Here is a 22,453-nt window from a genome sequence, read left to right as displayed (position 1 = left end):
ACCTCCTTTATTTCAAGGTGTCTGTTGATATTAGAGTTTGACAATGACACCTCCTCAAGTTTTGGACTTGATTAGATAATATAATATTGTTTTTAATGGTGTAAATAATTTTGTCACCATGCATGTACTGCTGAGCTGTTCAGTACGTTAATTCTTTTTAAGAATACATATTGTTGTCTTGATGCTCATCCAGTTAAGCAGCGGTCCCCAACCCTTTTGGCGCCACGGATCGGTTTATGCCCGACAATATTTTCACGGACCGGCCTTTAAGGCGGATAAATACAACAAAATAAAACCAGTACCGGTACCGGAAAAAGGAGATTTATTCATAACACACGTGAAAAGACCCAGGAAAACCGAGTTAACGATAAAAACGATAACAAAATAACGCTGAAAACCGATAAAAACCCTGAAAACCATACATTTCACACCTGAGCCTCAACTCTCGCGGCCCGGTACCAAACGATTCACAGACCGGTACCGTTTCGAGGCCTGGGGGTTGGGGACCGCTGCAGTTAAGGACATCCTAGACAGCTGATTCATCCAAGTTTTTTCTTCAGTCTTTTTCTGTTTAATGATGATCTTCTTCGGTTGCACTTGAGATTATTTTTGGATTCATATTTAAAATTGCAATGAAAAGCTATAAAATAAAAATTAATCACTTTGAATTGACTTCATGTCTGCTTTATTTCTGATGAAACAACAAGGGAGCACCTGGCCATGAACTGCTTGTGAGTCAATTGTCCCATTAATTTTTAACCTCTGAAATTGTAAAACCTCTCAAATTAAAGCTGAAAGTCTGCACGTCAATCGCATATTGATTGATTTACAATCCACAGTGGTGGTGTACACTAAAACTATAAAAAGAGCATCTTTTTCCAATAAATTATGGACTTCACTGACACAGTATGTAACATCATTATAAACAACAAAGACAACAACACACAGTTGGTTATGTGAACATTCAGAAGAGAAATCATGACAAAATTCTAAGAACTTGATCATGTGTTTTTATTAAATAAAGAATAAGTTACAATAATAAGACATAATGTAAAAATAACTCCATACAAGACAGGAAATCATACATCGGTGTGTCACAGCAACTTTGTGAGAAGTTGTTAAATAAATGTACATTGCGAGTTTTCACTGAGTGACAGGGCTGGGTGATACGTGTGTGCGTGGGGGCCATCAGCTTAGTTTGGGGGTAAGACAGCAGCGCTTTACCTTATGATATATCAATTAAATTTACACATCACACATTCAGAAACACAGTAACTGTTAGTGGATGTGAAGTTGCAGGAATGAGTCAACCGACTGGCTGTAATCAAACAGGCAATATTAACACAAGCATGCACACAAACACAGGAACAATGGTTCATTAACACTGCTTCAGATTTCTGCTCGAAAACCTCTGACTGCACTAAAATCACGGACAACTACTACCATACTGTTGCACACACTTGATTTCAAAATCATACAAATACATATGATTGATTAAAAAGGCTGAATGGATTTAAAAAAAGATTGAGATATGTTAAAAGATTTGTAGTTTGTGTTCTAATGCAGACAGCCTGTGGCAGAATATCATATTTAGTTCCTGAAGAAAACCTGGCAAACCCCTTGGCAATGTTATAATATTATGAAAAGGGTGATATTATCAAAGTTTTTTGTAAACCCAATGTCTTTGCTGCTGACAGCAGAAGAGTAAACTTCATCAGAACTGGATGTGACATATTTGAGAAAAAAATCTCAGCAGTCAGAACATCTGGGGCAGATGGAGCTGCTCCGTTAAACTTCTTTAATGTGGCAGCATGCTGCCACCAAGTGGTGCACAGCAGGAATTGAATATTAATACAAATATATCAAAAATATTTCAATTCTCCTGCTCTCCTGTGTGCAAAAAAAGATGCGATGACCAAACCAGTGATGGGATTTCTTTCGGGTTTAATATAATATTTTATTGAATGGCTACTTGCCATGAATGGTAATGATAAAGAAAAAAACAACAACCAAAAATATTTAAACAAAACAACGTTTGCACTGATAGTAGTGGCTCTCAAAGACCAAAAACAAGTCATTCCAGCTGGGAAAGCTTGTATATGCAATTTGTTATAATTCCTGCATCTATTGCCTGTCAACTATTTAAACAGGAAACATCTAACAAAAATCAGTCTGAACCTTGATAAAATATGCATGGTGGAACTCCAAGAGCACAGCTCATTGCTGCAAGTGAACACAGATGCAGTTTCCTGTATGAGCACTGTGCTGAAACAAAACACGGTGAGCTGCATCTGCATGAACAGCTAAATTTGTGTTTGTTACCGTGAATCACTGAATCGGCAGCGAGCAGTCACTCACCATGTGGACTCCTTATAAACTGCATTTTACATGTGACTAATGCTGCAACTCTCAAAAGAAAGTTCATTATTTTCCTTCGTGGACTCGGTTATTAAAGAAGGCAGCACAGCTTGTAATGTTCGTTAAACCCTCTTGACAGTAAAGCCGCTGGGATTCTTCCTTTAAATGAACAGCTGCTGCTCAGAATTTAAAATCGGCAATTTCAACAGAGCCAGCCGCAGAGCCGGCTAATGCACCGTTGCTACACAGGAATTATGATTTTAATATTTAGAACAAATCACTTTGTTTGTCTAAACTCGGCTGTCAGTTGCTACACAACACACAGGCTTAAAAATCAGCCTCCCGTACACGAGAGACACGAGCACTTTCCATGTACACTCTGAACAATGAGAAAAGGCGCTGGCAGTGGAAAAAACGTTACCGGCACTAAGTCTCTTTTACATTATGTCTTTCCTCCAAAGACTCACTGGGATGAATGGAAAATGGTAACAGAGGGGTTTGATATGCTTGGTGGGGAAGAATATGAAGAAAAGGATGGGTGGAGTTTGGGGATTAAATGACACCAATTCTTAACACATTAATTTTCTTTTCCACGCATGCAGCAATGCTGTGGTGATAAGGATTATAGTATTTTGTAGATTCATCTATTGGACTCATTGTTTTCACTCTCTCTCTGACTACAGGTTGCTCTCCTGGGTATCAGCGGATGATATGGGGTGCAGACCTCCGTTCTCATTCAGTCTCTTGGCACGGTACGTTTCATAGTGAATGTTATGAGTGACTTCCTTCAGATCCTGCAGGTGAGACCTTCAAAAGATGAATGTAAATACAGAGAGTGGGCGAGTTATTAGTTAAGTACGTTCATTTGACAGAGGAAGGGATAAGAGTTACTGTGTTTTGAAATACAGTATTGTTGTTCTTGTGTTGTGGTAATAAAATGGTAAAATCCTCCACAACAGCAAACACAAGAAACAAACGTTTTCTCACAATCAAAGAAAATTGCATAGTCTTATATTCAAAAACCGCTTTGAAAACATTTCACATTTATTATAATAAAAATGCTTTAATTTTTTTTAGAGAGGAAATAACTTTAATCGCTTTATCAAATAGCTGATCAGGACCCATCTTCATAAAACTATAATTAATTAATGTAATTTATTTTAAATGTGAATATTTGCTCTTTCTGTGATGTTAAACTATCCCAGTTTATCAGAACAAAAATCCACCCTACAAATTTTAAGATGTTTTTCTGACGTTTCAGAGACCAAATGGTCACTTAAATAAAATTTATACTCACTGGCCACGTTGTTAGGTACACCTGCTCAACTGCTTGTTAACACAAATATCTACCGTAATTGTCGGGCTATAAGCCGCTACTTTTTGCACCAGCTTTGAACCCTGCGGCTTTTAGTCAGGTGCGGCTTTTCTATGGATTGTCCATGATTTTTGTCATATCGTAAGACGATTTGTTTTGTTTGTTCCGGTGTTGTACGGCACTACGTTGCCTGGCGGAAGGGCATGTGATCAGACACACAGTATCGGGTTCAAGAGTGGTATGTTGGTCACATGTCCATCCGCCAGGCAACATAGTGCCGTAAAAGTAGCGCGAAAAACAAACTTCAAAGTAGTGCTATGCGTTCAGCGGGAGTCGTGGATGATGTGCGGCGATAAACGTGCGAAAAGCAAGTTATGCTCAACTCCACCGGTGGAATCTGACAGCGTGGAAAAGTGTAAAAACATCCATGATCACCAACGGATTTCGAAGGGCTGGACTGCTGCATGATGGAGAGGAGGACACCGCCACGGCCCTTCAGAGGGTGTTCGACTCTGACACTGACAACAAAGGAAAGAAGCTGAGAGTGGATGACGTAGCCATCCTGAGCCTGTTCGTATCCGACACTGGAGAAGAGGACTTTGGTGGTTTTAGTGCGCAGGAAGATGGTGGTGAATGACTGACTTTTCTTCTTGTTAAAGCCGTGTCACTGCACCTGAGCCTAAAAGGTAGTCCAATCTATTTTTCTGGTGTGCCCTAGGTTATTGTTATGTACTACATTTGTTACTCATTTATGAAGCACAGTACATGTTTCCTACTTGTAATTACCACTACTTGTACATATACCCTAAAAAGTTATGCAAATATGTACCCATAACTTGTTTTTCAAAATATTAATAAAAGGGATGTGTCTCCAAACAGCCATCTCTTTCCTGACAATTCGATTTGTGCATATTCTCTTACATATGATAAGTCAATATTGAAACACCTGCGGCTTTTAGTCAGGTGCGGCTACAAAACAGGATTTTCCCCTGATTTTAGCTTGTGCGGCTAATATTCAGGTGCGCTTTGTAGTCCGGGAAATACGGTAATTAGCTAATCACATGGCAGCAATTCAATGCATCCAGGCACGTAGAAGTTCAAATTGAGGATCAGAAATCATAACTAGAGTTTACAGAGAGTAGTCTGAAAGCAAGAAAATATCCAGTGAGTGGAAATTCTCTAAGAGAAAAAGGTTTGTTGATGTCAGAGAACAGAGGAGAGTGGCCAGACTGCTTCAAGCTGGTAGGAATGCAACATTAACTCAATTAAATAATTGTTACAACCCAGGTATGCAGAAGAGCATCTCTTAATGCACAGCACACTGAATCTTGAAGCAGATGGGGTACAGCAGCAGAAGAGCACTCTAGGTGTCACTTCAGCAATGCTAGAAACAGGAAACTGATGCTGCAGTTTGCAGGGGCTTACAAAACAATGGAAAATTAAAAAATGTCATCTGGTCTGAAGAGGACTGATTTCTGCTGTGACATTCAGATGCTAGAGTCAGAATTTTGGCCTTAACATCCTGAAAGCATGGATACTCTGCCTTGTATCATCAGTTCAGTCAGACGGTGTTGGGCAACCCAATACTAGCACTGTGTACCTAATAAAGTGACCAGTTACTGGCGATCAATACATTTGTGTTACTGTTAAAATGCTGAGAAAGTTTACTAATAGAGAAAAGTGATTTTTTTCTTTGTTTTATTTCATTTCTTTATTCCACTTTTTTTGCATTATTATTTAAAAAAATGCTTTAAAAGAAAGTTTTACCTGATCAGAAAATCACTCAGCTGAGCAAACTCACAATGGTTTGGATTTTCAACTGCACAAAGCAGAAAAACAGAGACAGAAATCCATCAACATCAGTCCTGTGTAAAAAACCAAACAGAGAAACTCGTTCATGGAGAGCGTTTGACTCACCCTCCACAATTCCCCACGCTGTCTTCCTCCCCAGAACCCGTTTGCCGTTCACTTGATATTCTTTGTCACTCCCCACCACAGCAAAGGGCATCGCCTCCTGTGAACAGAGACATTTGAACATGGTTCAGTGTACCGAAGAGAGCTACGCGAGGTTTATGAGATGAAACAAATGCACCACATGCCCAAGTGCCCTGGCATTCTGCTTAGAGGACTCGCTGCATGTTTGTGAAAGAGGCTGGGTTAAAGCTGAGTATCAAAGATTCATTCTAATGCCAAGGAAGAAAATCGCTCCACAAATATCGCGTGAGACAAAAAAGCGACTTACTCTGATTTTATCGTTGTCACTCTTGTCTTCCATGTCATCATCAAACTCTTTTTGTGGGTAAAATTCAATCCCGCTCATCTCCAGCTCCTTCCTTACCTGGAGTGCAGACAAAAGCAAGGAAAAATGAATAAAAAAAAAAACATTAGTCACAACGGTACCCAACACTGCACAAAGGACCAAAAGTCTTTTTTAATTAATTCATTCAGTTTTTCTCTACTGGGAAACAGCCAGGACAGACTTTTACCAGCCCCTTGTGTATTTTTACTGGCCTACAAACAGGAAAATGATTTCATACATTGCTAGCTTAATTTATAAACCTACCATAGATTAATAATCTATTAGTAGATTTATATTTAATATTATAAATCTATGTCAGAAATGTAATTAGTAACTGAAACTTTAAAATAAATGTAGTGGAGTAAACACCGAATCCTGGGGTGGATGACTACTATCAGCAAAGCATACAAGAAATCTGGGAAACTGAATTGAATTGAATTTCTTAGCAAATTAAACTAATAGTTTATCTGCACACAGATGTTCTTTTTAACTCCTTCTTAATTCTGTTGCGTTGGATGGACAGGAACAGGTAAAAATACTGCATTTCTTCACATTTAAAACTATCTGAACAATCGGTTTGATGATTGATGACAAACAGCAGAACTCTCTGCCTGGGAGGGATGTGAGATGGGCAAATGAACTGAATCATTTCTTCAACAGATTTGACTCAGCCATGAGGCAGTCTGCAACATCGGCTGCAGACTCACCCACCCCCACTGCTGCTGTTCCACCTCAGACACTTCACACCTCCTCTATTCACCCTGCTCACTCCCCCCCACCCCCAACAACAGCATCCAATACACACTCAACACAAGGCTCCAGCCTGTCTCTCTCAACCACCCAGGTTAGGAGGGAACTGAGGAGGATTAATGGCAAGAAGGCAGCGGGTCCAGATGGCATCAGCTCGAGGGTCGTCAGGTCCTGCGCGGACCAACTGTGTGGGGTGATGGAGCACCTCTTCAACCTGAGCCTGAGGTTGGGAAGAGTTCCACAGCTCTGGAAAACCTCCTGTGTTGTACCAGTGCCAAAGACTTCACGCCCCAAGGACCTCAACAGCTACAGGCCGGTGGCTCTGACATCCCACCTGATGAAGACCCTGGAGCGGTTGGTCCTGGCTCAGCTTCGGCGCCTAATAAGCTCATCACTGGACCCACTTCAGTTTGCCTACCAGCCTGGCATTGGAGCGGATGATGCCGTCATTCACCTCCTACATCGTTCCCTCGCTCACCTGGAGACCGCTGGAAGCACTGTGAGAATCATGTTCTTTGATTTCTCCAGTGCCTTCAACACCATTCTTCCCTCGGTTCTAAAGGACAAGCTGGTGAACTCTGGAGTGGACCATCACCTCACTACCTGGATCCTGGACTACCTCACCGACCGACCACAGTATGTGAGAACTCAGGGCTGTGTGTCGGACAGGGTCGTCTGCAGTACGGGGGCCCCACAGGGAACGGTTCTGGCTCCGTTCCTCTTCACCATCTACACTGCAGACTTCTCCCACAATTCCACCCAGTGCTTCCTGCAGAAGTTCTCTGATGACTCTGCAATAGTCGGCCTCCTCACTGATGGGGACGACAAGGAGTACAGAGGTCTGACCCAAGACTTTGTGGACTGGTGCCAGCTGAACTACCTCCAGATCAACGCCAGTAAAACCAAGGAACTGGTGGTAGACTTCCGCAGGCACAAGCATTCTCCACTGCAACCACTGAACATCCAGGGTATGGACATTGAGGCTGTGGACAGCTACAGGTACCTTGGTGTTCATCTGAACAATAGACTGGACTGGACTCATAACTCAGACGACCTCTACAGGAAAGGGCAGAGCAGGCTGTACCTGCTGCGGAGACTCAGGTCGTTTGGAGTGGAGGGCCCACTCCTGAAGACCTTCTATGACTCTGTTGTGGCTTCTGCTATCTTTTATGGTGTGGTCTGCTGGGGCGGCAGCATCTCTGCTGGGGACAGGAAGAGACTGAACAGGGTGATCCGAAGGGCCAGCTCTGTTCTAGGATGCCCTCTGGACCCAATGGAGGTGGTGAGTGACAGGAGAACGGCGGCTAAGCTGTCATCCCTGATGGACAACATCTCCCACCCCATGCAGCAGACTGTGACAGCACTGAGCAGCTCCTTCAGTGGGAGACTGCGGCACCCACGGTGTGGGACGGAGAGATTTCGCAGGTCTTTCCTCCCCACTGCTGTCAGACTCCATAATAAAGACTTTAACTGATCAAGCACACACATCCATACATATGCAATAATACTAAGTGCAATAATCCTTTCTGTCATCGTTGTATTTTTACTCAGTTGTATATAGTATTTGTATTTGTATTCTATTTTTATCTTATTGTATATTTATTTTATTTTATTCTACTGTATATAGTATTTTATTTTATTCTATTCTGTACAGTTGTGTACTGTATTTATTCTTATTGTATTCTAATTTTTGCCTCATAACTTTTGCACTGTCCACTTCCTGCTGTGACAAAACAAATTTCCCACGTGTGGGACTAATAAAGGTTATCTTATCTTATCTTATCTTATCTTATCTTATCTTATCTTATTGTTGGTATTTTCAGGTGTATGACTTGACAGGTAAATCACTGTCTCTGGGCCAAATTGCTAGTGGCTGGCAAACAGTTCGCCCCACATTCTGTGTTTACTGGCCTTGGGATCATTGAATAAGACTTAAAAATTAGTGCCTGAGAACATGAAGTAATCAGAAAAAAGTTCACTGAAGGTCACTGAGGTTCTGGATGAGAAGTCAAATCACTGAGAAAACTTTTTAGCTGTAGAGTTTAGTAACTTGGATCCACTGCTGGTATAAAATGTTTATTACAGCAGCTTTGCACACTCATCAGTAAATATCTATGAAGAAAGACATTTTGAAGTCAGATTATTGGTGAAACTCACCCTCTGCTTGAACTCCTGTCTCTCCTCAATGGTCAGTGTATCTGCTTTGGCAATGACGGGAATAATGTTGACCGAGTGACTCAGGTGCTTCATGAACTCAGTATCTAGCTGTCGAAGACTGAAGCAGAAGGACAAATAATTACAGTGAGTCATGAGGGCAGATATAGGAGATGTGGAAGCTCATAAACACTGAATAAAAGAAGGAGGCGTCTGGAATTCATTTGTCATTTCTCATACGTCTCATTACCTTTCCTTGGCCTTGCAGCGATTACAAAAGACTTACAGTGAGAATCTTTTTTTTTCAAGTGGGCTTATCATTGAACAAAGGTTGTGTCCCAGCTCTTGTTTGCTTGCACATAAGACATCCTGTCGGTCTCAATTACCCTGGCTAAGAAAGATGAGATACGCTGGCAGTAATACACAAAAGACTGTATCCACTTATTCATTAGAAAGCAATTTCACACTTGTCAGCAGGAGCTAATTGTGAAAAGGAAAGAGAGGTGTGTGCTGTCTGCAATATAAAGTAGCACACTCAATTTAAGGCTTTGATAAAGTGAAATTAAATGTTTTTTGAATAAAGAGACATTAACACTGTGAGCTTTGTGCGTGTGTGTCTCACCAGCCAGCCAGAGCGTTCTCACTCCCGAGGCGTAACATGTCGACGTTTTGTCACGTCCCGCGGCGTTCCTGAGGAACACGAAAGGAGACCTTCGGCGTTCTTATGGTACGCAGCGGGTTATGGCTGGAATCCAGTGCAATGACGATCCCGCGGTAATAGACGTTCCAGCCCTGTATTCCAGCCCTAAACCTAACCTTATCCCTAGCCCTGACCATAACCGTATTCCTGACCTTAACCAGGACTTTAATGATGTTAAATAGCGTGTTTCTAAGCGATTTGAAGAAAAAGAGCGAACATGTGTAGATTCAGTCCAGACGGTTCTCATATTTCCTCTGTTTTCCGAGGTCGTCATTTAGGAACGTGGTGGGTAGCCGAAAACGTAATATGGTGACGATTTGTCACCTAGCGTAAAATGTTACGCTTTGGGAGTGAGAACGGGTTGCAGCAGCAGCATACAGTGTGTGAATGTGTGTGTGAATGGGTGAATGACTGAATGTCTAAAGCACTTTGGGGTCCTTAAGGACCAAGTAAAGCGCTATACAAATACAGGCCATTTACCATTTACAGATTACTTAAAAAACCCCACATCCCTTAAAGAATCAGATACTTAAAGATGGTCTGATTGATTTACTTCCATACAGCCAAAGCTTAACTTACGAGTGTCCGGTTGGGGAGATAAAATAGAGACAGCAGTGCACCCTGGTGTCCGGGATTCGCTTCTTTCTGGTGATGTTGACCTCCTCCTTCAGGAACTTCTCATACTGCTCATTGATGTATTTGGAGATGGGCTCCCAGCTGTGGATACAACAGAAGCAAAACATCACCGAGGCAGGAAAAAACATGTTTGAGGGAGCACTGATTCACTCCTAAACCTTGAATACAGTTTTTAAAGATGAAAGGTGGAGATTTGTCCTCGGTGATATAAGGCAGTTATTATGACATTTATGATGCTTTAACAGTGCCGGAGCTGGAAATCTCACCAGTTGTCGTTATTGATTTGGTCTCCGAAGCCCGGAGTGTCGACAACTGTCAGCTTCATCTTCACACCACCCTCTTCAATAACTAAAAAAAAAAACATGTTCACACAAAGAAATCAGCAAAATAAATAATAACAGCTTCAAGTCTTCTGGGAAGGTTTTGCAGAAGGTATAGGCCTGTGTTTATGGGAATATGTAACCATTCTTCCAGAAGCACATTTGTGAGGCAGTGCACTTGACATGCAAATCTTTCTCTTCTTTTTTGAACAATGGCCATAGATACAAGTGATACAGTGAGAGATAAACATCATATTTAGAAGTTATTTTAAAACTTAATTATATAATAAACAAATTATTTGGAAAAATAAGGTACATGATTTTCACCTTGAAATTTTCCAGATTATGTACCAAGTAGTGGAACTAAACCTCAGAGATTTAGGATGTTCTACTATAAAAATAAAAAAATCTACAAGTGGCTACAAGAAATTCGTTTGTCCAGGATCAATCAATCTATCGCCTGAAGCCAGAGTCAAAACCGACCCAAAAACTCCACATACAGAGGCCCAAGCCAATCAGTGAGATGATTTCACTAACCACTATGCTGCCCATAATTTAAAATCTCACAGAGCTGCAAAATTTCATCACAGGATTTGCAGGTAAGGTAGTGCATGCACCTCCATGAAATGCCTGCCAGGAAATAGCTTCTGCTTTTCAAAGAGAGCATCAGAGAAAACTGACTGTTAACCAGTGGCAATAAAGGCAAAGACCAGCTCTTTTAGATAAACAAGACAGTGGCGAAAGCAGTTTAGGAGATGTCCGGGGTCTGGGTAGCGTCTGCATCATTTCAAAGTGTTCTTCAGGATGTGACGCAGTCTGTGCAACTACCAATTCCTGCACAGCCAACATCCTCTAACATCCAATAACTGAAGGAATTTCACATAGAAAGTCGCAGAAAGCAATTACACACCTACAAGAAGTTATTTATGCTGAAGGGGGCAAAGGTAGTGTCTAAACCAAGGATGTACTTACCTTTACCACAGAAGAAGAACACATTTAATGTTTTTATTTAAAAATAAATAAAAACTTGAATATTCAACATAATGACTGAATGTTCGTGTTTGCCATAATCACACAAACAGCAAATACAATATTAATAGCATGGCCAGAATTTTTTATGCTTCGTCTCCTGGCATAATAATATCAGGGTACTGTCATCCGCAGGCAATGGGAGCATGATCACGTAAACTGTAGCAGCCCACAGGCTTGACATGTCCCTACAGTTTCCTCGGGAGCTCATAAGTCGTCAAGGACGTGCAAATGGCAGCTAGGTCCCAGAAGGCATAATGAGCACAGGCTTGAATGCTACATAGTGAGCTGTCTGCCACAGTGAGGATTTGATACTAATAGTGGGGGAGGGGCACCAAAATACGACATTTTCAAATGTTATACAGAGTAGCTGTAAATAGCGATTCGTTTGGGCTGCACTGTGGATAATTTAAAACTTTATTCAAATCAAGCACACGGCTGACTGTCACTGCTTGCCCCTGTTACCTGAGTGGAAAGCTTCTCAGTTACACAGATGTTCTACAAGAACAGCTTTCTGATTCCTCATCCTGTAACTTTGAAAGTGAGCCACAAATTGAGCTATGTTTACATCTTTGCATAAGCTGTCAGGCTGATCTACGGTTGTTACCATGGAGACATAACTCTGAGCTCTGAGGTTATCTCGCATTTTACTCACAAATACTTTGGGCTTTAAATTGGGTCATGGTTGGTCCTAGCTTTGATCAGGCTCCACAAACTGAGTTCAGCGATGTGGTGCTTTGTGACTCCTGTGAAATATGACCGACTGCCCGCACTCTCAGAAACTTCACTGAGGTTAAGTAAGACCCTTTTAAACCCCCAGTCAGTCAAACACAAGTGAAATGAAAGCACACGCAGCACGCCAGCAGATCTTAAAATGATAGTGAGCAACACCCTGCAATATGTTGGCCCTGTGAGGTCAAATGCACTGGAGCTTAAAAAAACACTGTTATCACTCATCTGCCTGCTATCCTGGGTGTTCAGCTGCTATGATCTATACTTTTCAACACATCCACTTTTCCAATGCTGTCAAAGTCAATACTGATATCATTGCTCTTTCCCAATCATCTTCTTGCTTGCCTTCAGCGAACCAATAAGCCTGCATTCTGCATACTTTAAATCTCGGCAACCCACTTCCTCACCATTTCAGAGCTCCATCCAAGCCGTCATCTTCATCCTCACCACCACCAGTGTCTGGACTCTGGATGCTGGCATTCTGCTGCTATGATGGGTCTAATTGCCAAATATTATAACTGATTCTGTATCTCAAAAAAAATCATGTTTAATTCTTCCAAAGGATTTCTTCTTAATTAATCTGTGTATTGGAGAAACAATTACAGACAGAAAGACAGAATAAACTATAAGCAGCAGCAGACCAAACAAATCTGCCATACAATCTAAACGTTGGATAAGAAAATAACACAAAAAAGTTTTAATACAAAATTGAAGCTCCTTTTTAATCTGTCAAACTCCAAACAGTCCATCATAAACGAGATGTAAAAAAAGTGTAGAAATATCAGAAGCCTGTTTTACTTGATGTTGTGTTATAAAACATGATGACCCAGCCTTAAAAGGTAAGCTCACAACTTCCCAAGTCTATCCTAAAACACTATAGCTATTTTGTTTTGCTGAAGTTATTCCACCACTATCACTGTACTTTCAAAGTAAACAGGGCGGCAGCAGAAATCTGCAGTCTTTAGTAGCAAAAACATATTCAAAGGATTATCTTAAGTGTGCATGAAACTCCAGCAGCCTGAGATTGACAAATCCAATGGATATCCACAAGGCAAAGTATTTTCTTTTTTGCAACAGAACACAAAATATCCAAACAAACAGTTTTAGTTTTCTTTTTTTTTAAGTTGGCTTGAACATCAAAGTCAACCACAAACAGGAGAGGAAGCATAAAATAACAATAAAGATAAAACAGTTTGTTTTGTATATTCTTACTATTGTCTTTGTTGCAGAGGCTAAGCTAAAGGACAAACAAGCACAAACAGCAGTGACCACATTAGAGGTTCTTCCACATGCTTTTAACACTGCCTCCTGGTGACAGCATGCAGCAACAACATGTAGACATGTGTGCAAATCTCTGCATTGAACATCGACTACTCAAGTACCATGCCAGGATCATTCAGCACCACCTGACCTCTACACCTCTGCTGCCAATCAGCTACTATCAGATCTTTAGCCTTGGTTTTCCATCATATTTCTTGCTACATGTTCCTGTCAGCTTGTTTTTTAAATGTTATTATTATCTATTTATTTATTTTTGGATATTGTACCTTTATAATAATAATGCATACTTTATTAATACCGTAGGGGATTGCTTAGTCCTCTGCACTTAACCCATTCATTCAGTGAAGCAGTACGCAACTACCAATCCAGCGCCCAGGGAGCAGTGTGTAGAGACCCTTGCTCAATAGTACCTCAGGGTAGCCGTTCAGTGGATTTGAACCCCCAAGCTTCCGATCATGGGGCGAATACTCTACCTACTGAGCAATCCCTGCCCTTGATTTTGTGCCTGTCTTTAATGAAAAACGTTTCTACATTGTAAATATTGCCTGGAAACCCACAGTGTGCCCAACTGTGCACTGGCACATGACAGCAGAAAACTGAGCAGAGATCTGTTTGCTGTTTTTCAGCCATCTCTGAACTGAATTTCAGCATCTGTTCATTTTTAGAGATTTCACCAACAGACAGCGATGAAAACCTAACCTTCTTTTGACTTTGTCTGTACAGCTACAAAACGCAAATAAGGTAGGTCTCAGCATTGATTTATTTATATGACACATAAGAGAGTTATTACAGAGCAGCTTGAAAAATTAATTCATGACAATTAAATTCCCAGCACACGGACAGTCGAAAACAACAAGTGATCAAAAGTGCCTGCAGGAGAGGCAGAAGTTGGCCCATCCTTCAGCTGCTTAGATTTCTTGGCAGCTTCCAGGGTGCACTGATGAACTATAAGTAGGCTATGTGGGACTTTTAAGAACATGGCCAAAGATTGTTCATTTTCTCTCTTTAATTAAGTGCTATATAAATGCCTGGCTCTAAAGAAAGAGCAGCCTCTCTGTCCTTGCACTCACCATGAGACACTGCCTTGATCTCCACAGTTTTGGGGATCTTCTCATCACGAGCCCATCCTGCACTCCTCCTGCTCACTTGGGACTTGAATAAGGTGTTCACCAGGGTTGACTTTCCCAGACCACTGTGACCTGAAGTGAAAGGCAGAAGAATTAAGGTTGGAGCACCATACAGGAAGAAAGTGTCCAAGCATAAAGCAAGTCTACTGTGACGTACCTACTACCATGATATTGAAGTCAAAACCCGTCTTCATGGTCTTCTTCCTCATCTGCTCAATGATGGTGTCGATACCAATGTATCCCAGCAGAGTGGATCCCCCGCTGGAGCTGTGGGAGCCACCATGACCATGACCGCCGCTGTGTGGTGCAGCGTGACTTCCAGCGTGACTAACGCTGTGTCCTATGCCATGACCCACGCTGTGACTGCCACCATGGCTCGGACCATGACTTCCAATGGGAACTGGAATGGCGCTCGGTGGGGGAGCAGAGATGCCGCCTCCTCCGACACCCAGGCCCTGGGGTGGGAAGGGGCTAGAAGGAGAAGGAGCCCCCACGTTTGGGGGTTTGGCAGGGACAGCTGGTTTGGGTCTAACCTCTGGAGGAACGATGTCTGACATGTCTACAGAAAAGGAAGGAAGATGAAAATAAGTCACACTGAAAAAATGACGAGGAAGTAGGTCAGTGGATCAGCCGAGGCCTCTCCTCTAGTTACTCGTTCTACATTGAAGAAATGGGTTATTGCAGCAGGCTTCGATCACCCAAACAACAGAAAAATCCTCACATTCATCTAGTCAGGCAAACACTGCTTTGTATAATTGGTGTAGTTGTATAATTTGCTTCCCAGATTTTGATGGTTATGATGAAAGGTGCTTGTAAAACAAACGTTTTATCTGTTTATTTTAAAAATATGAAGCTGGAGCTATACAAACATTATGAGGTGAGCAAAATCAGATGTTTACAATAAAGTTTTCCTTGAAGAGCGCCTACTGTGCTCATGTCCAACTCCATGCTGTTATTCTTAGACTCTACTAGAGTAGCTTTGCATGATTCACAGTTCAGAATAATGTTTCTTTACTTTAAAGTGAGTCTCAATTACCTCTTATTTCATCCACTGTATGAAATACTATTTTAGCCCTATTCTCTCCCATAAAGTCTTCTTCTCATTGGCTGCCCCTTGTAAACAAAAGGGATTTCTGTTCTCATGTCTGAGATGAGCATATTAGGAACATCTTCTGTTTTTGACATTATACCGAGGCATTGAAAAAGGACTGAAAAGGAGAATACGTTATGATCACAGTTTATGAACTCCTCCCCTTCCTCCTTCCTAAAAAAATCTGGTACTGACTGGAGCTGTGGTACTCAAGGCTAGCAGACACATGGAGTTTACGTATGAAAAATGTAATTAATGCATAACTGTTACTTTCAAATTTCATAACCATGTGAATTGTATTAATGAATGAATGAATGAACTAGCTGATTAAAATAAAAGTTAAGAGAAGTTGAAGAGACTTAAATGTGGCTAACATTTATTTTTCTTTGTCAGTTATGTAATAAAGTAAATATCTTTGAGTTTTCAATTAAACAAATCAAGACATCTGAAGGTCCCAACATGGACACAGATGTACATTTCAGGAGGGATCCAGTCCACTGCCTCATCCGACCCAAACCCCACACAACAAAAGCACAAAAGAAAGCTGATGACTGAGAAGAAAAACTGCTATAACATCATTTGTTTCTTTTTTACCAACAGATAGATGTTATGTCTGCGCTCATATTTCACACACATCCATATACAAAAAGAAAAGCTGAAGAATATGACAGAGATGGAAGGAAAAGGGAGAGGGAGGTCCAAGTCTGAAAGCAAAATAGCTCTGAGACACAGTATTTGAGTTTAGCAGCATAGTTTCTAGTTTAAAAATAAGATTCATCTTCGGATTAATGCTGCCTGTGCTTTTTGAGTTTGCTTCAAAGGTTGAGATAAACCTTATTCCTAAAAGTGTGCAGAATGTTTTGAACATAAGCAGAAATCTTGATGAAACACAGATCAGCTGTTAAAGTCCAGGGGTTAATAAATCAATTTATAAAAAGATGACTCATGCACAGTTTGAGTTTGAACATAACATATGAGACAGAACTGAATCAACTCGTTATGCTCACATCTAACCACAAGAGTCCACACGATCTTAAGCATTTAACTCAGCAGGTAGGAAATCAAATGAGAATAGCTGAGAATAATGACTGGAGAGTTAAGCTGTTATTATTTTATTAAGTTATCACATATTACACAGACAGTGTAAACAGTAAAATCCACTATTGGTGTGCAGAAGTGCCTGACAGAACCTGAAATTAGGGCACTGTGAATAATTTAATTGATTCCTGGAAATCTAGCATTTATAATCGGGGAAGTTCTTGCACTAATGAGTAACAACTACCCCGAAAGACTGCAGAGGTGGGGCAGCATCTGACCTGACCTGAGTTACAAAAGCGCTGCTCTAACCTCCAGCCTTCATCACACCCAGGTTGCCCATCTATTATTTCTATCTGCTCAACACAGCAGAGTATGTCTCAGCCCTGATCACCCCCCAAGTGTAGAAATCAATGCCTGACTGAACAAACTCAGGTCTTCTTAATAAAGGTGTCCTCCAGTCAAAACAATGAAAAATCATTTACATTTCATTTTAACCCCCAAAACTGAACTAACTGTTCTTTTCTTTCACCTTTTCAATGTTTATACAGTGGAATTACAAATACCTGTGAAAGCAACTCTGATGTTGATTCGAAGATTATTTTCTTTTTTAAAATAAAAGAAATTATTATATTTTACAGTGTGATACTTAATAAATAGTTGATACTATAGGGGCAAAGATAATAGCCAGCATTCTTAATATTACGTTTTTTTTTTCAATAAAACTACCAAATTTACAGCAATTCAGAACGCCTAAAAGTGTAGAAATCTAACATAAAACAGAAACATATATAGAAATGTCCCTGTCTAAAAAGGCTTTATTTATTAGTTAGCCTAGCAAACTTGCATTTAACCAAAAATCCATCCAACAATGGACACACTTTGCTTGACAAATATACCCCCTAATTCAGAGGAAGCTAAAGGCTCAGTCAAGAGTAAAAATAGGACGACAACCTCCTTGTATAAATTCCCAAAGCTTGAGCCTGTTGTACATTCACAACTACTTTTGATCTCAAGGTAAATGCACAGGTTGTCTAATACGAGGCAAACTTTCTGCAAACAGTCACAGTCTGACTTGAACTGACTGCAGTCACTCTTAAAGAGATTGTCAAAGGTTTGCTGTCTAATTGATAAATGCAGATACATTGCCAACATGTTATTATCGGTCTGAATGAGTTGATGTCAATTTGCACAACTCAAGGGGACTCGACTTAGCTGGCTGTCAGTCAGTTCTGGTTATTCCTATAGACCTGGAAGGTTGTTGAGCTTAAATGTAATAGTTAAATGTGAATTCCTGCTGATTTAAACAACAGTTAAATGATGTATTATTGCAGATCGCAGATGTAACTGCCAACTTCAATCCATTCAATCCCAGACTGATCCCAAACTGATAGCAGACTGACTCTATCTGATATTGACAAAGTTTAACTTTGAGGGCATGATTGGCAATTTTTGTTATTGCAATGCTCAGCGTAGATGTTAAAAATCGCAATGATACTGTATCGTGAGTTGAGTATTGTAATTATATCGTCTGGTGAGTCCCACCTCAAGTTCTAATCATTAAAAACGAATGAAAACGAAACTAAAATTTGCACTTTGGAAAAAAGCAAAACAGGAAACTAATTGGAAAAAACAGATATAATAATTCTGGCAGAGAACCACGGATGAAATTACAATCAGCTGTCTTGTCTTTGGGTTGGCAGCAGAAACGTCAAACATGGGACACAAAAATCTCAAAAGCCTGGCCAGAAATGCAAAAAAAACCTCTGCGAGCAAGGCTTTGACACCAGTCGGGTCTAAGCAAGAAAAGATGTTTTTGTGAGCTCAGCCTTTAAGTGAAGCAAGCAGTGCAGGCAGATGGTAACAGTAACAGGCAGCAGGCCGAGCCAAGATGTTGATGAGCTTAGTCCTTCAGGGTGTACAGCCTGCTGCCATGCTTTAAGTCACAGTCCTAGATACATGAGTCCTGATCATACATACAGGTCACTGAGGCAGAGGCTGTCACTTTGATTCATTCACTGGCCATGCAGCTCTGCCCCCTCCCTGCCTGCCCTCACAAGCCCACACTGCAATGCAATTATTTCGAGCTACACACTACAGCAAATGTAGGAAACTGAAGCGTACGATATCTGAGGATGCTCTGGCTACATGAAGGCTAAAACTCCCTTTTTTAAAATCCCTGTTTGAAAAAATAATAAAATGGCCAAGCTCATGAAAGTTAAGAGCAAACGTGCTTTAGCATATAACATGAATAAAAGCGTCCTTTTCTGCGTGTTTTAAGTGACTACCCAACGTTAGCTCTACCAAAGCCTGTCGCCCTCATTGTTTCTCTCACCAGTCACGCTGGATAATAACGTTAACGGCTAGCTGCTAGCGTGCACCCGCTAACGGTCGTCACACTCACCAGCTCCCGTTCAACTGACCAAACGAGCTCGTGGAGACAGCGGGCGACCTACAGGCGCTCTGAATTCGAGAAGCCGTAATATCTATCCACCACACTGATAACAATAACAGGAACGCTCATGTAAAGAGGAGTCCGGGTACCTCTCCTTCCCTCTGGCCGCGAGCCCCCTCCTTTTCCGTTACCAAGGCGACAAGAGGACAGGGAGTGGGGAGATGCAGCGCACATGCGCAATATGACTTTATCTCAAAGGGACTTTTTTTTTGGGTACAGTGTCTTCTGTCAGAGCTAGAGTATTTATAGCGAGCAATTTGAATTGTGTTATAATCAGTGTCAAGTCCAGACATGGGAGATGATCTTTAACAGTGTTGGTGGATAAAGAAGATGGATCCTTTACTAATAATGTTGTGAAAAAGTACTTGCCCAATTCCTGATTTATTTTCTCTCTCTCTCTTTTTTTTCCATATGTGCAACATTTGTCACACTTGCCTCTTAAATCGTGAATTATCTGTTTTTAATTCTGTGGCCTGATTACTGCCAGACCTGCTGAATTGAGAAATCACTTAAACAGAACCTGCCTGACAAAGTGATGTAGGCTAAAAGATCTCAAAAAGAAACACGCAATGCGACAGTCTACAGAAACAGATTTGAAACAAAGTCATTGACATCTATCGGTCTGGAAATGGTTACAGAGCCATTTCTAGGGCTTTGGGATTCCAGCAAATGATGGTGAGAGCCATTATCCACAAAAGGAGAAAACTTGGAACCTTCCCAGGAGTAACTGACCAACCAAAATTACTCCAAGAGTGCATTGGTGACTCAATTGGTGACCTAAACTGAGACAGTTTAGGTCAGTGTTCGCGCTTCAACAATAAGGGACTGGGGAAATATATGTATCCATGGGAGAGTTCCAAGGAGAAAAAGGTCGCACAGGCTCGTTTGACATTTGTTAAAAAACAAACAAACACCCAAACATCTTGATGATCCCCAAGACTTTTGGCAAAATATTCTGTGGACTGTGGACTTTTGGAAGGTCTGAGTTCCAACAACATGCCAACAGTCAAACATGGTGGTGATAGTGTGATGTTCTGGGGCTGCGTTGCTGCTTCACGACCTGGACAACTTGCAGTAATTAATGCAACCATGAATTCTGCTCTCTGTTTTTCTATATAGTCTTTACAATACTCATTTTTGGGTCACTTTAGGAAAAGTCATCAAATTTCAAGCTAAAAGAATGATATTGGATTTTTTTGATTTTTTTTGCTGCGGTCACTATCAAAATGAGTCAAATTTGACCCTAAACAGTGTGTACGGGTTAATGTAGATGCAAAGCTTAACAAAAACATTACTGCTATGTGGGACATTATTACTGCTGCATTATCGTTCAAGCAGAAAGAGCTTATAGCTTTAATGGCTTTGCACTGGTACATAAACAGGCTCCTAAAGTTTGAAGTCTTATCTGCAAAGTAACAACTGCATGTCTGCTAAATGCACTGTTTAAAATGTAGAAAGAAGTGCAGTATAGAGAAGTTTTCCCCCAAATACATTTTGTCACAGCAGGAAAACTACAGTGCTGAATAATTAAACTAATGATGGCTGAATATGTAGACGTTGTCTGTATGTGCCGCGCTTCCTTTTCTGTGAAGAGACACACTATCAGCTGTGACATGCCGTGAACTAAAGCACTTCAAATTTAATGCAAATGTGCTCTGATGTATCCTGCCACCGGTGGAAGCTCAGTGTGTAATGATTAACAGCGAGTGTAACGGGGCTTTCTGAGCGGTGGAATCCCACGAGAGACCCTGAATCTGAGGGTCTTGTAAGACAGAAAATATATTAACAGATCTAACTGCAAGAAATCTACTAATGAAGACTCCAGATGAAGCTGTTAGTTTAAATTTTCTTTGCTCTGTCAAATACGCCTGGTAGTTTTTCCCTTGTTGGGCCTCAGAAGCTCTCATTTTAACTCATAGGCATACAACATCCAGGCAGTGCTGAGGTACTATGTGTGCTTTGTTTTTTAATCTCTACCCTGCTATGTTACGACATGATTTAAGTTTGACACATCTGTTAGTCTGTACTTCCCAGTGTTTGTGTGATATTGTGTTGTTATTACTCTTTAGGTGTTAGAGGAAGAAAAATACAGCTGCAGCACTGTACTCACACTTTATCTCCGAGCTGCTCTCCTTTCGTCCCGCCTTCCTTTCTGCATGTTTTCAGCGTGTTTTAGTGTAAAACTGCTTTGGCACGTCTTCCTGTGCTATTCACTTTGAAACAGTCTGCTAACCAACTTTGTCACATCTCTCCTCGCCACGTCTGTTACTCTACTGATAAGAAGCGCTGCCTTTAGTCCCTCTGCTATCCTCTTTAACCACCCCCTCATCAGAGTTCCCACCCCCCCTTAGAAGTTAGAAAATTATTCAACTCCCACTCCAAATAAAAGCAGGGGCATCAAAGAGGCGCTGTCGCTGGGTTTGTTCTGTTAAAATCTTGCAGGTGACTTGGATATATTTGTACTCACCCACATAAATTGAGCCTGGGTAATACATCGTGACGTAATAGGGGTCTTCTGATTCCTCTGAGAAAAATACTTTGCCTGTTTCAGAGTCATTCAGCTGATTTAGTAGACTGGAAGCTGTTGTTGCTGTTGTTGTCTTTTCCAGGCTCTGGTATACTCTGTCAAAGACCCCCTTTGAGCTTAGGCCAAAACTGTCTGTGCTGAATGGGCAGTGTGCTACAGACGGGGGCCAGCTTGCAACATATTTCTCTGAGGGATGTTCTGGTAGCTTTGCTGGCACCCCACGGAGGTCAGGTGGTGCTAACATGTCTGTTTGATTCAGTCCTGTGCTGCTGACCTTCATCTGTTTTTCAGGAGGAGACTGTTCCTGATCTAAGCCACATCTGTGTGACTGAAGGTCAGGTTTCAAAAAGGATCCCCTTTGTGAGGTGGTGCACACACCAGAGGGAGGGTGGGAGGCCTCCTGGGTCTGAGGTGCCACCTGACATGTCTTAAGCTGATTTAACCTGTGTGTGCACTGGGAAGCCTCCATTTTCTGATCAGCTTCTCTTGACTGGCAGCTGTAATCCTTTGATAAACAGTGAGACTGACTCACTGCACATCTTACATCCACAGTTTGACTCTGTGCCTTCGACGGGAACCTGAGGGGTCTCTGTGGGGACTTGATGTTTTGAGATGCACCAGTTTCATGAAAGATTTTATGAGAGT

General features: G+C 41.2%; 1 protein-coding gene across 3 annotated transcripts; it reads right to left on the bottom strand.

Annotated features, from left to right (window-relative positions):
- Positions 1-994: 994 nt before the first annotated feature.
- septin3 (septin 3) lies at positions 995-21,531 on the bottom strand. 3 transcript variants are annotated; one of them, XM_082536768.1, is made up of 10 exons: positions 21,392-21,531; positions 14,859-15,260; positions 14,645-14,773; positions 10,479-10,560; positions 10,156-10,293; positions 8,880-8,997; positions 5,916-6,011; positions 5,591-5,687; positions 5,441-5,492; positions 995-3,165 (listed from the first exon to the last, which is right to left on the bottom strand). In XM_082536768.1, the coding sequence occupies exons 2-10, from the start codon at positions 15,256-15,258 to the stop codon at positions 3,036-3,038; spliced, it is 1,242 nt and encodes a 413-aa protein (XP_082392894.1). In that variant the 5' UTR covers positions 15,259-15,260; positions 21,392-21,531; the 3' UTR covers positions 995-3,035. The 3 variants fall into 3 exon arrangements, with proteins under 3 accessions (XP_082392894.1, XP_082392892.1, XP_082392893.1); XM_082536766.1 differs by lacking the exon at positions 21,392-21,531 and adding an exon at positions 19,371-19,447; XM_082536767.1 differs by lacking the exon at positions 21,392-21,531 and adding an exon at positions 19,231-19,420.
- Between the last annotated feature and the right edge of the window lie 922 nt (positions 21,532-22,453).

The sequence above is a fragment of the Aulonocara stuartgranti genome, assembly GCF_965226115.1.
Source record: "Aulonocara stuartgranti genome assembly, chromosome: 6".
Lineage (NCBI taxonomy): Eukaryota > Metazoa > Chordata > Actinopteri > Cichliformes > Cichlidae > Aulonocara > Aulonocara stuartgranti.
Note: the sequence above shows the minus strand (reverse complement) of the source record. Positions and strands in the feature narration are given on the sequence as shown.